At 37.6% G+C, this 14519-nt stretch overlaps 2 protein-coding genes across 3 annotated transcripts in view; one reads left to right on the forward strand and one right to left on the reverse strand.

The window, feature by feature from the left end:
• Window positions 1-5316: 5316 nt before the first annotated feature.
• LOC117327473 (complement C1q-like protein 4) lies at window positions 5317-7127 on the forward strand. 2 transcript variants are annotated; one of them, XM_033884476.1, is made up of 3 exons: window positions 5317-5463; window positions 5924-6255; window positions 6610-7127. In XM_033884476.1, the coding sequence occupies exons 1-3, from the start codon at window positions 5351-5353 to the stop codon at window positions 7029-7031; spliced, it is 867 nt and encodes a 288-aa protein (XP_033740367.1). In that variant the 5' UTR covers window positions 5317-5350; the 3' UTR covers window positions 7032-7127. The 2 variants fall into 2 exon arrangements, with proteins under 2 accessions (XP_033740367.1, XP_033740368.1); XM_033884477.1 differs by having other exon boundaries at window positions 5366-5469.
• A 3992-nt stretch (window positions 7128-11119) lies between these two features.
• Window positions 11120-14519, reverse strand: part of LOC117327474 — a 42666-nt gene continuing 39266 nt past the window's right edge. The window contains exon 2 of the mRNA XM_033884478.1: window positions 11120-14469. Coding sequence (XP_033740369.1) covers window positions 11855-14044 — 2190 coding nt within the window. The 5' untranslated portion in view covers window positions 14045-14469 and the 3' untranslated portion in view covers window positions 11120-11854. The remainder of the gene's footprint in view (window positions 14470-14519) is intronic.

Consider the following 14519-nt stretch of genomic DNA (forward strand, 5'->3'; position numbering starts at 1 on the left):
CTTCCAACTTGGTCTCCAGTTCCTGAATATATAGCCGTTATTTAGTTGTTTCTGTCGTCCCGTGGTGTTATTTCCCTTTTTCAGATTTGATTCAACTGCGTTAACTCCCTTTGCTTCACGTTTTGCTCCGAGTTCATACCGTCAGTGTGACTGTCGCGTTTTATTTCTGTTTATCCTGCAGTGTGATCTTGATTTGGTATGCCGGTACATATTTCATCTGCCATGACTTCATTTATGTCAAAGCCAAAAAGACAGATGCAATGGTTATCAGTTATCCCTCAACTTGAAAAAAACAATTACCGTACGGGTAAACGTCAGGTAGATGAGAGGAATCTTTCTATACGAAAAACTCTTCGTGAAAATGCATGGAGGCACGGTCGTCTAGTGGTTGGACGCAGTACTATGTGACTGAAATGTCACTAGTTCGAGTCCCGGCACGAGCGCTGTGTTGTATCCTTGAACAAGATACTTTACTCCGTTGTGTTTCAGTTGACTCAGCTGTAAATGAGTGCGTGAAAGGGTAGGGAGAGAAATGTCGTGTGTAAGCTGTTAGCTCCGAAATGGCAGCTCCGGCTGTATGCTCCCCAGAGAGTTAAGAAAGAAAATGGCTGGTTGCTAAAGGCCTAATAACCACGAATGATAATTCACGGACCGCTTTCAGATGGCTATGTTGATGTGATATAGAGGTATATAAAATCCTTATTGTTATTATCTAAAAGTTATTGTAGCTTTACATTTAGGATAATCCCCATATCGCCAGTTACTATCTACCAAGTTTGGCAAAGTGAAGTCTATATAGTCTTCTTGCGAAATGACAGGAAGCTTTTATACATGCGGTATAATATCACTGATGCTGTAAAGTGTCCATTCCCTTGTTGGAGAATCGAAATTATAAAGTGCCCCCGAGTTGCTGTCCATAGCATTGTGGTTATCCATACGAACATACTGCAATGGTATAACATGTGCTACATCCTCTTGTCTAATCTTTTATCTAAAGGTTACCCGCAAGATTTTAAGACGAATTATTTTTTATTCATCTTATGTTCGATATACAGAAGTGGGAATTCTGATTGAACATGATGGGTATCTTATGTTTCTTCAAGCTAAAAAAAGGTGTATCCGATTCGCCTCTTCAAAAGTTAATTGTCATGACTACGAGAATGTGCTTTTGAGCAGCAAACAAAGGCATTACGTTCGATTTAACAGCGTTGTCGACCCACACGGTGCAGCAATGTCGAGAAGTATGATATAGTGCTGCCCTGGCGGCCTAATGTACGGCGTGCTAAGTGAAGGATTATTGCACCATATACATCTCGTAAACAATACATCTTGATGAAATTGCTTCTAAGATTTAGATAACCTGGCATATCATAATTGATTTTTTTTTCTCAATATTAATTGAACTTTTTTTTACCAGTTTCATTACGTAATTTAATATAATATTCCTATACCCAGTCGGCAGGCCCACAATATGGTCGACATTGAGTGGTCGGATTATAAGTAGCTGTCGGTCTCTGGTCGATCCTTGCAGATTCAATCTCGACTTGTAACGGTACCTAATTGGATGTAATTAACTTAACAACAGGTAGATTGGCATGGCTCTGGAATCGTTAGTCTTGTTAAACCAGACTGTTGTTACAGAGTATCTGGTGCTACATTGTAAGCCGCTAAGATATGGACGTATGGGATAAAAATAACACGCTTATTGTGTTATAATTAAATTTCTCTGGCATCATCTTGCTATTTAGCACAGACACTAATAGCTAGAACTGTGTTGATAATTTAACTGTTGATCAAACTTGTCGGACTATATACCAAACATTAGCCATTTTTGTTCTCCTTACCCCGTTCTTTATTACTTCACGCATACCTGTACGGAGTAAACAGCTGTATGGTGCAATGTTATGTATTATTTTCGGTATATGCTATATCTATTTTGCATCAATTTGGGTATATACTATATCTAATATGTATTAATTTGGGTATATACTATATATTATGTATTATTTTCGGTATATGCTATATCTATTATGCATTAATTTGGGTATAAATTATATCTATTATGTATTTTTTTCGGTATATGCTATATCTATTATGCATTTTGTTTGGTATATACTATATCTAATATTTATTTTCGGTATATACTATATCTAATATTCATTTTCGGTATATAACATATCTAATGTTTATTTTTGGTATATGCCAAATCTATTATGTATTAATTTGGATATAAATCATACCCATTATGTATTTATTTTCGGTATAAACCAATCTTATGATATTTAAAGGTTGGTTTTCTTGTGTCTGTTTTACAGCCTTCAACAGGTACAATTGCGATAAATCAGGAGTCATGCTTTTCATGTTTTTTGTTTTGTGGTCATCTTTCTTGACCACATGTGATAAATGGTTTTGTTTTTTTATTTAATTCGTTTTCATATTCATTTCTTTGTTTTTCGTTTGAATTCGGATTTTTGACTAATCCTAATCCGTGTTATTTACAAACAAAGAATCGATTTGTCTCATTGGACCAGCTATGATATGTTAACATCGCAAGTTTGAGAAGCTGGTATGCTACTGTCTATCAATGGAATAATTATAATAGAGAAATATGAATCGTCACTCTTAGCTTATCATACCGCTTAGTGGTAAGATGTCCCTGTTAACTACGTTGAAAGTAAAGTTCGAAGTGGTATCTGTTGTTGTTTTGTATGGTGTCTGAAAAGTGTCTACATTGGGTTGGTTTGTACGGTATCTGTTGTTGTTTCGTTTGTTTTGTATGGTGCCTGAAAAGTGTCTACATTGGGTTGGTTTGTACGGTATATGTTGTTGTTTCGTTTGTTTTGTATGGTGCCTGAAAAGTGTCTGTACTGGGTTGATTTGTACGGTATCTGATGTTGTTTTGTATGGTGCCTAAAAACGTGTCTGTACTGGGTTGATTTGTACGGTATCTGATGTTGTTTTGTATGGTGCCTGAAAAGGGTCTGTACTGGGTTGATTTGTACGGTATCTGATGTTGTTTTGTATGGTACCTGAAAAGTGTCTACACGGGGTTGATTTGTACGGTATCTGATGTTGTTTTGTATGGTGCCTAAAAACGTGTCTGTACTGGGTTGATTTGTACGGTATCTGATGTTGTTTTGTATGGTGCCTGCAAAGGGTCTGTACTGGGTTGATTTGTACGGTATCTGATGTTGTTTTGTATGGTACCTGAAAAGTGTCTGTACCGGGTCGATTTGTACGGTATCTGATGTTGTTTTGTATGGTGCCTGAAAAGGGTCTGTACTGGGTTGATTTGTACGGTATCTGATGTTGTTTTGTATGGTACCTGAAAAGTGTCTGTACCGGGTCGATTTGTACGGTATCTGATGTTGTTTTGTATGGTGCCTGAAAAGTGTCTGTACTGGGTTGATTTGTACGGTATCTGATGTTGTTTTGTATGGTGCCTAAAAACGTGTCTGTACTGGGTTGATTTGTACGGTATCTGATGTTGTTTTGTATGGTGCCTGAAAAGGGTCTGTACTGGGTTGATTTGTACGGTATCTGATGTTGTTTTGTATGGTACCTGAAAAGTGTCTACACGGGGTTGATTTGTACGGTATCTGATGTTGTTTTGTATGGTGCCTAAAAACGTGTCTGTACTGGGTTGATTTGTACGGTATCTGATGTTGTTTTGTATGGTGCCTGAAAAGGGTCTGTACTGGGTTGATTTGTACGGTATCTGATGTTGTTTTGTATGGTACCTGAAAAGTGTCTGTACCGGGTCGATTTGTACGGTATCTGATGTTGTTTTGTATGGTGCCTGAAAAGGGTCTGTACTGGGTTGATTTGTACGGTATCTGATGTTGTTTTGTATGGTACCTGAAAAGTGTCTGTACCGGGTCGATTTGTACGGTATCTGATGTTGTTTTGTATGGTGCCTGAAAAGTGTCTGTATTGGGTTGATTTGTACGGTATCTGATGTTGTTTTGTATGGTGCCTGAAAAGTGTCTACACGGGGTTGATTTGTACGGTATCTGATGTTGTTTTGTATGGTGCCTGAAAAGTGTCTACACGGGGTTGATTTGTACGGTATCTGATGTTGTTTTGTATGGTGCCTGAAAAGTGTCTGTATTGGGTTGATTTGTACGGTATCTCATGTTGTTTTGTATGGTGCCTGAAAAGTGTCTGTATTGGGTTGATTTGTACGGTATCTGATGTTGTTTTGTATGGTGCCTGAAAAGTGTCTACACGGGGTTGATTTGTACGGTATCTGATGTTGTTTTGTATGGTGCCTAAAAACGTGTCTGTACTGGGTTGATTTGTACGGTATCTGATGTTGTTTTGTATGGTACCTGAAAAGTGTCTGTACCGGGTCGATTTGTACGGTATCTGATGTTGTTTTGTATGGTGCCTGAAAAGGGTCTGTACTGGGTTGATTTGTACGGTATCTGATGCCCCCTGGAAAGGATTGATATACATATTGATCCAGTATACAGACTTCATTGAAAAGCAGGAAGTGATTATATGTTTGTTACAATCGCATCCGTGTTGTTGAATAAAATCATTTTTTAGTAAAACATCGGATGAAAAATATTCCATCCTGATATTTCATTTCAACTTCGCCCTAACCTATTAAAGATTATATCCGCCTTTTCCTTATCAGCCTTCACGCCTTATAATAGGACAACACTATTGAATAGGGTGATTTCAAAGGATTCTCACGTTAATATTGACGTATATCAGGACGACAATACCTCTTCACTAGTCAATTTAACCATCTACTAATATACTAACTGTTTTCGAACGTTACCATTGACGTATTGATATCGGTATGATTTGAATATATTGAGATTTATATAATGACAGTAGATTCTAGTTGTTATACTCAACAAAGAAAATAAGTGGACAAAACGACATTCATTTATGAAAATATTTATCTATCGTATAATTTATTCATTCATCTTATTTATTAATCGACCCATGGAAAGCCAGGATCATCTCGAAGCGGAATCGTCATGTACGTGGCTACCTCATTGCACAAAATATGAATGTCTGTCGCTTGCAACAGCACATGACAGTCCGTGACGGCAGCTTCCAAGAGAAACACTTACCGCCCTGGTTAGGGATCGAACACTCTACGTCGATCTTCACCTGTGCTTACGTTGTCCCGTAATATGTTATTCACTGATCTATTTATTGATATTGAATTCCCAGAAATATTAGCTGCATATAGAAAACAATCGCCTAGCACAACCATCTAGTTTAAATTGACCTTGCACTTGTTTAGGAAAAGTCATGTGAACAGTTTCTTATCATTCAGGCTAATATCTTATCTTCAAACGTTTGCCGACATCAGTCGACACGCAAGTATATGTACAATGAATTGGTTTTATCAAGTGTTGTGTGCTATGGCGCAGCAGAAGAGAGGATGACAAAAGGAGACGGAAAATACACGGACCCTCCTGACGTGTGGAGCGACGCCAGGTAAAAGTAAGGGAAGTTGGGAGATTCTTCTGTTAAGAACGTAATGATCTAATATTAACTAGGTCGACATGATTTACAGATCACAAAGCTAGCATTGGCATAATTTGTTGAGAACTGATTCAGTTAATTATATGTAAGAAATGATCTAGTGTTGATTATTGGAAGCATAATTTAAGAAAATAGCAGTTATCAAATTACACTGGATGCGTGTGATTGACTTCTTAATTGTTAGAGTAAGCCATCATTTTATAAGCCCCAAGGAGGGACTTCTGTCCACAATTTCAGGAAATAAGTACATGTATATGACTTAAGGTTGGCCATAGATAAATGTTAATCGATTAAAAACGGGGAAAAATATCAATATCAATACGGATAATGTACTTAAGGCTAATGGATCTTCCGGGTTTATCGTTGAGACTTATTATTATGAGGACCCGATGAATGTATTTTTTTTATATAGGACACCAGGGGAGACACAGTTAAGAGGTCTAGTGTCATCTTTGCTTGAGCGGATGGAACGCCAGGAGACCAGACTTCGGCAGTTAGAGAGGACAGTCAGTGATCATGTGGAGGATTTGAAACTAAAGGATATACGGATACGTCATTTGGAGCGGGAACTTCAAGAACTGAAAATAGCTTCCAATCCGATTCTCGGAAAAGTGGACAAACATCTGTCCAATGTTTCCGCTCTCTACGCAAATCCTTCTTCTCCTCGAGAGACCTCCAGGAATTCGAACACTTCTAAACAGGCGCCTGAAGGAAACTCGCCCAAAGAAACGCCAACGAAATCCAGTAAGTTAAACCATTGCTAAAACGTCAAAAACGTCCCGTTTAAAGAAAACAGCCGATACTTTTGTTGTAAATATATTGTCTTCTCCAAGCCACTAGAAAAACACATGAGTAAATGGTGAATCTAGCAGTAGATTATAGGTATATATCGAATTACAACGTATTTCAACTCGAATGTAATGTATTTGTTCATTTGAATTGATCTTGACAAGGAACGAATATTTATGTCAAATTTTCCATGTTCTGATTTTTTTTTTCGAAATTGGTCTCCAAGATTCGAAACTGCTAAGGAAAACTTATTTTAATTTCGCGAATGCTACATAACAGAAATACTTTCGTCTTTGTTTGTCTTTTCAGTCAGAGTGTCACCCGTCGATCCCAGTAGGCCGAGTGCATTTAGCGTATCTCTGAGTAAGAATTTTGTGTCACATTCCGGAATGATTATACTATTTGATGATGTTCTACTGGATACAAACGGTAACTATAACAAAGGAGATGGGATTTACCAAGTTCCATCCAGCGGAGTGTACGTATTCACATGGGTTATGACTGGAGAATTGACGGAATGGTTATCCACAGAGCTTGTTGTCAACGGGTCATCACGCGGGTCAACAATAACCAACACTAACCTTGGGTCTGCGTATGATTGCTCCACCGGTGTGATCTTAACATCGGTCAGCGCTGGAGATCATGTCTTTATTCGGTCGGTGAGAGGCGGAACAGTGCGAAGCGTTCCCCACCATAGTACTTCGATGTTCTCAGGGTGGCGTCTATCCTAGATCCATATTTCAGAGTCCAAATATCATAAGTAATATAATGCCCTTCAAGTTTGCCATTTTACTCTTGATATTTATTAAAACGGTATTATTTTTGTTTGTTTTTGTTTTTGTTTTTGTTTTATTTGTATTAGCATAAGTACACTCAAGATGTCAACAAACTGGATCAGAAGAGTTCACGCTTTAACTATGACAGTCTCTTGGTATTTCCACATCATTTATTGTTTCGTGATGTTTTCAGTTGATTTGATTGCGATTCTCCAACAGTGGCGAGTGTTCAAGCGTTCTTTTCCCATGTATTGCACCACTTATTGATAACTGATGACTTTCGTCGACTGCCTTACCGAGAGTGTTTGAGGACTAATTGTTTTCACACTAGAATTATACAAGGACTTACCAGAATGGACTGTGATGTTACCAAGTTTAAAGGTATCTTCATGTTGACTGCTCATCAATGTCATATTCAGAATGAACATCGTCAACGATGTATGTTTGTATATATGAAACTGTTTCGAACATGGCCTGATCAATGAATATCGGCACAGTGAGCAACATAAAGTTCGTGACTCCTTACGTAAATCTACTCCAGGCCGCGATGAGTGAAACGAGGACGGGCTAGGGTCTCACCATCACCCGATCTTATTTGGATCAAGGATATGCCATTTACGCCTTCAACAAAGCCTTTACCCTAGCGACATGGGAGCGGGATATAAAAACATGATATGACAGGGAAGCGTCAGATTGGAAATGAAATTCGCGGCAAACGTGACGGAAACTCTCAACTGCCTTGCCAACGTCGATTTCTCGGATTACTGGAAACCGACCAGTCCAGCGACGTCAGGTACACCAGAATATGATCACGGATCAGTAGGTAGGAGATCGTCACCAATGAGACAATTAAATGTCTACAACAACGTACTGGTACTACCGTCTCTGGCATAAAATGCCGGCGGAAACCTACATGCACGAATTCGTCCCAAGGTATTTTCGTGACCTACGTTCATTCGTAGAAGAGTTGAAACGTGGGGGCACATTTACCATTACACGATCTCATACAGACCACCAATGCCAAACAAAGGAAGTTGCTACTTCAAAACATTATAGAACAACAATTTCGTACGTCAGACGAGGTGCTTTTAAATGTTACAGAGGCATGTTGACGTTAGCGATTATTGCGTCAAGAAACTACTTACGTTCAAGACGATATGCAGTTCATTTGTAACAACTGAATATGTTAAGAGAATTTCAATGCTTGGTATTCAAGAGACATAGAAACCAGAATTCGTCGACATACTGTGCCTTTTATGTTTTTATCATTTTACTGACCGAAAATCGCTGCTTTGTTTATTGTGTCAGTTTTCGTTTTTTACATATCCTAATCTCGCTGGCCATATTTATTTCATGTTACTACTACTTTCGGTTATATTTGTTTAAAACTGACGAAATGCACAATTCAATGATTTTCGTTCGGTCCTGAAATGGGTGTCGCATTCACGTGAGATAGGTTGCCGCAATACAAAGTAAATTGTATAGGAAATAAGTTTTGTGGACCCAAATGGTGACAGCTAGGGTGACGCAATATACAGGGCGACGCGGTGACAGAATTGACTCGGTTAAGTCGGGGTATTTCTTTTCTTTTCATTGAAATATCCTTATTTTGTTCAATAATAGCACAATGGTTAAACAACTACTCAATTGTTTTATAAACCCCTCCTATGACTTCAGATTACTGTTGTTTCGGGAATGACTGATAACGATAACCCTGATTACATGAAACTTCTATGCCTTACTAATAACTCCTTTTAAATTTAAGAATATAACGTGAGTTTCCATTTCCTTTGCGATTGATGAAATATGTTGATAATTTATGTCAGCGAGCCATGATGAAGCTGTAAAAGACTTCTTCCTTTGCTTCCCTAGATGTACAGTATGACCCATTGACAGACTAGTAATCTATCTAATTCAATGTTATAACACATCCATTAAACAAAGTATCAATAGATGGTCCTCCTCCGTCTTCAGTACAGCTTCGATGGCACTTTTTCGCTTCCTTCCTGAATCATTTTAGTCAATCAGGATGATCTATGTCATTAAAGATGTAACAGTTGATTTGTGAAACTTTAAACTGATTCCTTTACTGATGTAAACATCATATATACATGTACAAGATCGCTGTGGACTAATACAGTTAGGTCAAAATTATGATGTTATTTAATTGATCACATGCTATGAGATTAATGGACACGCTACCACTTAAAATATATTTTCATTGCTATTCATTCAGTTTAGAATAAAGTGTCTTCGTGTCAACATATTTCATAATGACTTTATATTCTTATATGTTATCGGATGACTTTTCCAAACAATTGTAAATCTAACGAAACATGTTAGAATATTATATCTATGTTGCGTGTAACTGTCTTGTCAGAAACAGTGATACGTCGAGGCATTATTGTTACACACGACAATGAAATCTGATAGACACAATAATGGGCGTTAACAGGGACAAGTTATCTTTTGTGTATCTTTCAAAATCCGAAAAAATGAATTATCATATATGACAATTTAATTACTCCAGACATGTATAATTATATCATTGACGTAATATGATATTGTGCTAACGAGAGTGAGTCACTCATCCCTGTATAATCTACTCCGATATGGACAGGGTGGAGAGTAGAAAGGACGATATGCTAGATAATTATATAGATATAAGGATATTTCTCTCTTTGTTTGTGTTGAATATTTAAACAGTTTATTGAGTTCTATAATACAAAACCTAGTTATTTTACAGGCAAGATATTTGGTTCTCCAACTTTACATCTATTCAAGTAGAAAAGTCATTCTTATTAGTGTATGTTTCAATAATGTATCTAAAATATTTATAAAATGTAAACTAATCTACCTACATGTATCTTGATACTTTATACGATATACATTGAACAGTAAATAAAATGTTATATAAAGCTGACATCCCATGTTTAATATATATTTTTTTAAATATCTTATTTATGTATTGTGTAAGATATCGTGTCGTAATCAATAACTTTCTTGATACTGTATACCATTTTTTATACATTGCATGGAAATCAACAAATACTAATGCCGCCAGATTGACATCTGAAAAGACATTGTAAAATATGTGTCCTTGTCGATCAGTTGATAACCGCGTGATCCTTAAACAATCAAAATAAAGATTATGTTTATTGTTTTTATTCTATTCATGTTTTTGCAATTGTTTATACAATACCTGTATGAGAAGCATATATATGTACTATTTTAAGTAGGGTGTGGGAAAGTAGATTTTTCTTTTGTTAAAGCAAAGTAATTACTATCTTTAATGTCTTTTTTTTTTTTTGCGATATGTAGGTGTTCCACTAGAGGGAGACAGTGAATACCTGAGGCTACATTCCTACATCATGATTACAGTTAATACCATCTCGTTTTAACTTGATCTATTCATTATTCCTGTGTGACTAAGAAAATGCTGGTAATTTAACATGGGGAGAGGATGTAACATATGTAACGTGATTTCCATTGTCCTGTATACAGAAATATAAAAGATATATTAAGTTTGTGATATATTGAATATCGCTGGACAGTCAGTGCTTTAATATAGCCTATACGACGTTCTACCTGGGGTTGACTATTTTAAATTTAAAGTCAATTATCTTTCTCTCGTTTGAATTTTGCAGGATATCTTATAATAAATCTTGCACAAAATTGTAAATACATTTCATCAAAAGTATTTTTTGAAATGTAATATTCATTTTTAACTAAGGAATACGAAATATCTTCAATGATTTTATTAAATGCTTAAGTGTCATACTCCTCGTACAAATACCGACATGACTGCCTACAATAGTATCAATATACATAAATTAACTTAATATGTTATAACCACAATTTTGTGTGCCGCATTCTGCGTAATAAATGACGACAAAGCATCCCAAAATAGAAGTGTTTGATCTGTTAACAAATGAAAATATGTGTATAATGTATATTGCTATCATTTGAAATAAAGAAAAAAATGCTAAACATATGAGATTTTCGTCAGACTTAATTCTATATATGACGTATGAACAAATGTATGACTATATTCATTCAGTATTTTTATTAATAGTGTCACACAAGGGTAGAGAGTCAATAGATATATATATCTATCAGTATGACACTGATAATTTACGTCCTCTGTGTCGATAAATACTGTTTAAATTGAAATCAAATATCAATGGCTGGGCTTGTTTACGGAGGTCCGTTTACCTGTTGAAATACCTGTTCTGTTAGCGTCTATACAATAAGAAGTCGTCCGTAAACACAATATATTGATACTAAGTTACAGCTTTCTGTGATATTTCATAGTGAAGAAAGATTTATGATAAGAACAAATGAAATTGCTATCCAATCGATTTCATTTTTTGTGTGATTGACACCCAAACAAATCTTTGGAAGAACGATTAATAGCTTTACAAAAACTTTATGGTATTGCTAAATAAATTTAATTAATATAATAATTTAAAGAAAATCTAGCAAACATCTAAAATGGCAGTCATATCCTCCTGGAATAACCAATGAATATCCCATGTGAACTGTACCACAAAATGAACACGGACGTTCTACTCCAACGATTATTTTCTACGCACAGAAACACAGGAACTTGGCACAGCCCACGGTTCATATTTATGTTTTATACATATATGATATGGCCTTTGGGTTTGGAGTTCGGAGTTCATGCCAAGTCCCTGTGCACATAAATGTCGATCTTCCACACAACTACACTACAAGTGAGTGCCCGTGAACACACATGAGTTGAGACGTAAAACGACTTATTCACTGTACATATTCGCCTTAAGTTTCTGTCTGACTTTGATGCAACTTTTGGCCATTGAGTTACTTGGATTTACGACCGGATCCTCCTGATCTTTCCCAGCCCTTTGCTGCATTGATACTGTAGATATTCTAATAACATTCCTGTCAAAACCTTCATCGGACACATCACTATTATATATCATACCGAGGCTATGTTTTCCCGCCATGTCCGTCATGTAACTTGTCTCCCTTGTAGCATTCTTCTCCTTACGGAGGGTCAGTTTAATCACATCCGTCTGTTCCGTGTTTTCATCCGGAATGTTTATCATAAGTTTTCGTAATGCATGCCCGTTATCCAATTGGTTTTTGTTGTTGTTTTTATGAACACGACCGGCTCCCCTAAATGCAGGGTTTGATGCATAAACTGTCGGACTGTAAGAGTCCATATTTAACGACACCTGATGAGCGTGCTTTTCTGTTTCCGGTTTATGACGTAATACATGTGAATTATTAATGTTGTTATTGTTGTTAACATTAAACACGGCGCGGAGAATAACGGAATCATCGTCATGTTCGGTCTCGGAATATTGTTCGTCCGGGAAGTCATTCACAGTTGGAAGTCGAATAGTACCACTATTGGTACTTGAACGCCGAGTATCTTCCATTTCGGAGTCAGACATATTCCTATCAGCAAATTCCTCCCGGTCAAGTCTTAACTGGTGTTTCTTTGCTCTCCTGTGCACCACGTTGGCCGTCCTGGGAACTTTGACCTTTTCCGATCTAGTGCCGATATGGTAATCCAGGTCACTGTCATTTCCACTTTCAGAATATCCCTGTCGAGCACTATCAATACCGTCTTTGTCTAGTGATGCCCGATATCTTATTTCCGGTTCCGGTTCTTCCTTTGGAATAACGATAACCTTTTCTTTCCTGAATTTGTCTCGGTTTGTCGAGAATTCTTTCTTATCTACTACAGATTCTGGGGAAGAGAACACGACAGGCGATGTCTTGGTCTCGTTTCCAGGTACCACTGCAAGGAAACGGTATAATTTGAACTCTTTTGCTCTCTTGTCAGGTCGTTTGACCCTGTGGGATCGCTCAATCATAGATTTTGCTGTGGACGTAGTTTTAAATCCAGTTGTATTTTTGTCTGAACTTTGAGCTAAAATAGGCGTGCTCTTAGTACTAATAGCTGTCGTGTGAGATACTCGACTCACAGCGGAACCGCGAGCATTCTTACGAGAATTTTCATGCATCACTACTTTTTCAGACAACTGCTGTTCGTATTTAGTACCATTATCTGATTTGTGAACTATTCCGTTTCTTGCAGTCCGTGATGTGTCCAAATACATTTGTTTTTCTGAGGATTTGTTCAGTTGAACTTGTGGTCGTGGAGACTTGACTGGCACTGTTTGGTTTTGTAGAAATTGTATGACCTGTTTCATGTTGAGTTTATCGGGATCATGGTCATTAATCGGAGTTGTACTCCGTGGAAGTTGGTTTATATTCAGTTTGTACTTCTTCCGTTTTTGTGCTTGCTCCTTTGCGTAGCTGTCCCTGTAGCGCTGTAGCTCTATCTCCCCTGGTGTTGGTTTGACCATTCCTTTGACCGGCTGGTTTAGAAAATACCTAGCAGATCCGATAGAAGGTTTGGGTAGGACTTTGTGAGGTGTAGTCTCAGACGGAGACACCACCGAAGTCCGTGTATTTGTACTTGCAGCACTGGTCCTTCTGGAATAATCTCCACTCGTATCCCCCATTGAACACGCACTTGACCCAGCAAGTGTCTGACCATTAAGGTCCAGTTCATTTAACATCATGGACTCTCCATCCTCTCTGTTGTAGTTGAAATTATTGTTGTTTCTATCTTGTCGTACATTATGACGACCTCCATCGCTGCCCTTTTTCCCCAGAGAAAGTTTTTTCCCACTCGAGAACTGTGTGTTACCAATGTCCTTATCCCTTGTCGCCTTTTTGTGTTGTGAAGAATGATTAACACTAGGGCTGCTTCTGTCCTGAAGAGAATTCCCAGAACTCACTCTTGTAACTGCTAGTACAGGAAAACTCCGCTTTTGTGTGTTCACATTCGATTGATCGGAATACGGCTTATCTTTATCCGTTGACGTGCGCATTTTATTGTTAGCGAACGGCACCAGTTGGATAACCGTCGGTTTCCACGTATCACTCATGAGAACAGCTGTGCTCATTGTTGGTAGAATTAGCTGTGCGCAATACACATACAAATTACAACAAACTATTTTCTTCCGTATTGTTCTTCTACACAGTGCCTCGGGGTAGGTCCACCTGTATCTGTCATTATCCCTGGGTCATTGGACTTCGATCGACACAACAGTCTTACATCTACTGTTGGGGCATACTGTCATTCTTCGTTGTAATTGTCATAAAGGAGTTACCTTTTATTGTTGTGGAACACAAAAGAGTTGGTATAAACCACTGCTCTTTACTTGTAACACTTCACACCGCTGACCTGCATTCTACACATTTTCGAATAGAATCCGAATGTCCGGAGATGATGAAATAATTGCTGGACACTCAGACATGCTATTAAAAATCCCTAAGTGTTTCCGTCCCATAGCGAAACTGACCGGCGGATCAATATGGCTCCGAGTACCTGAAATGGACAAGACACTTCAATTAATGACATTTGAAGCTACAGGTGAG

The sequence above is a fragment of the Pecten maximus genome, chromosome 5 (genome assembly GCF_902652985.1).
Source record: "Pecten maximus chromosome 5, xPecMax1.1, whole genome shotgun sequence".
Lineage (NCBI taxonomy): Eukaryota > Metazoa > Mollusca > Bivalvia > Pectinida > Pectinidae > Pecten > Pecten maximus.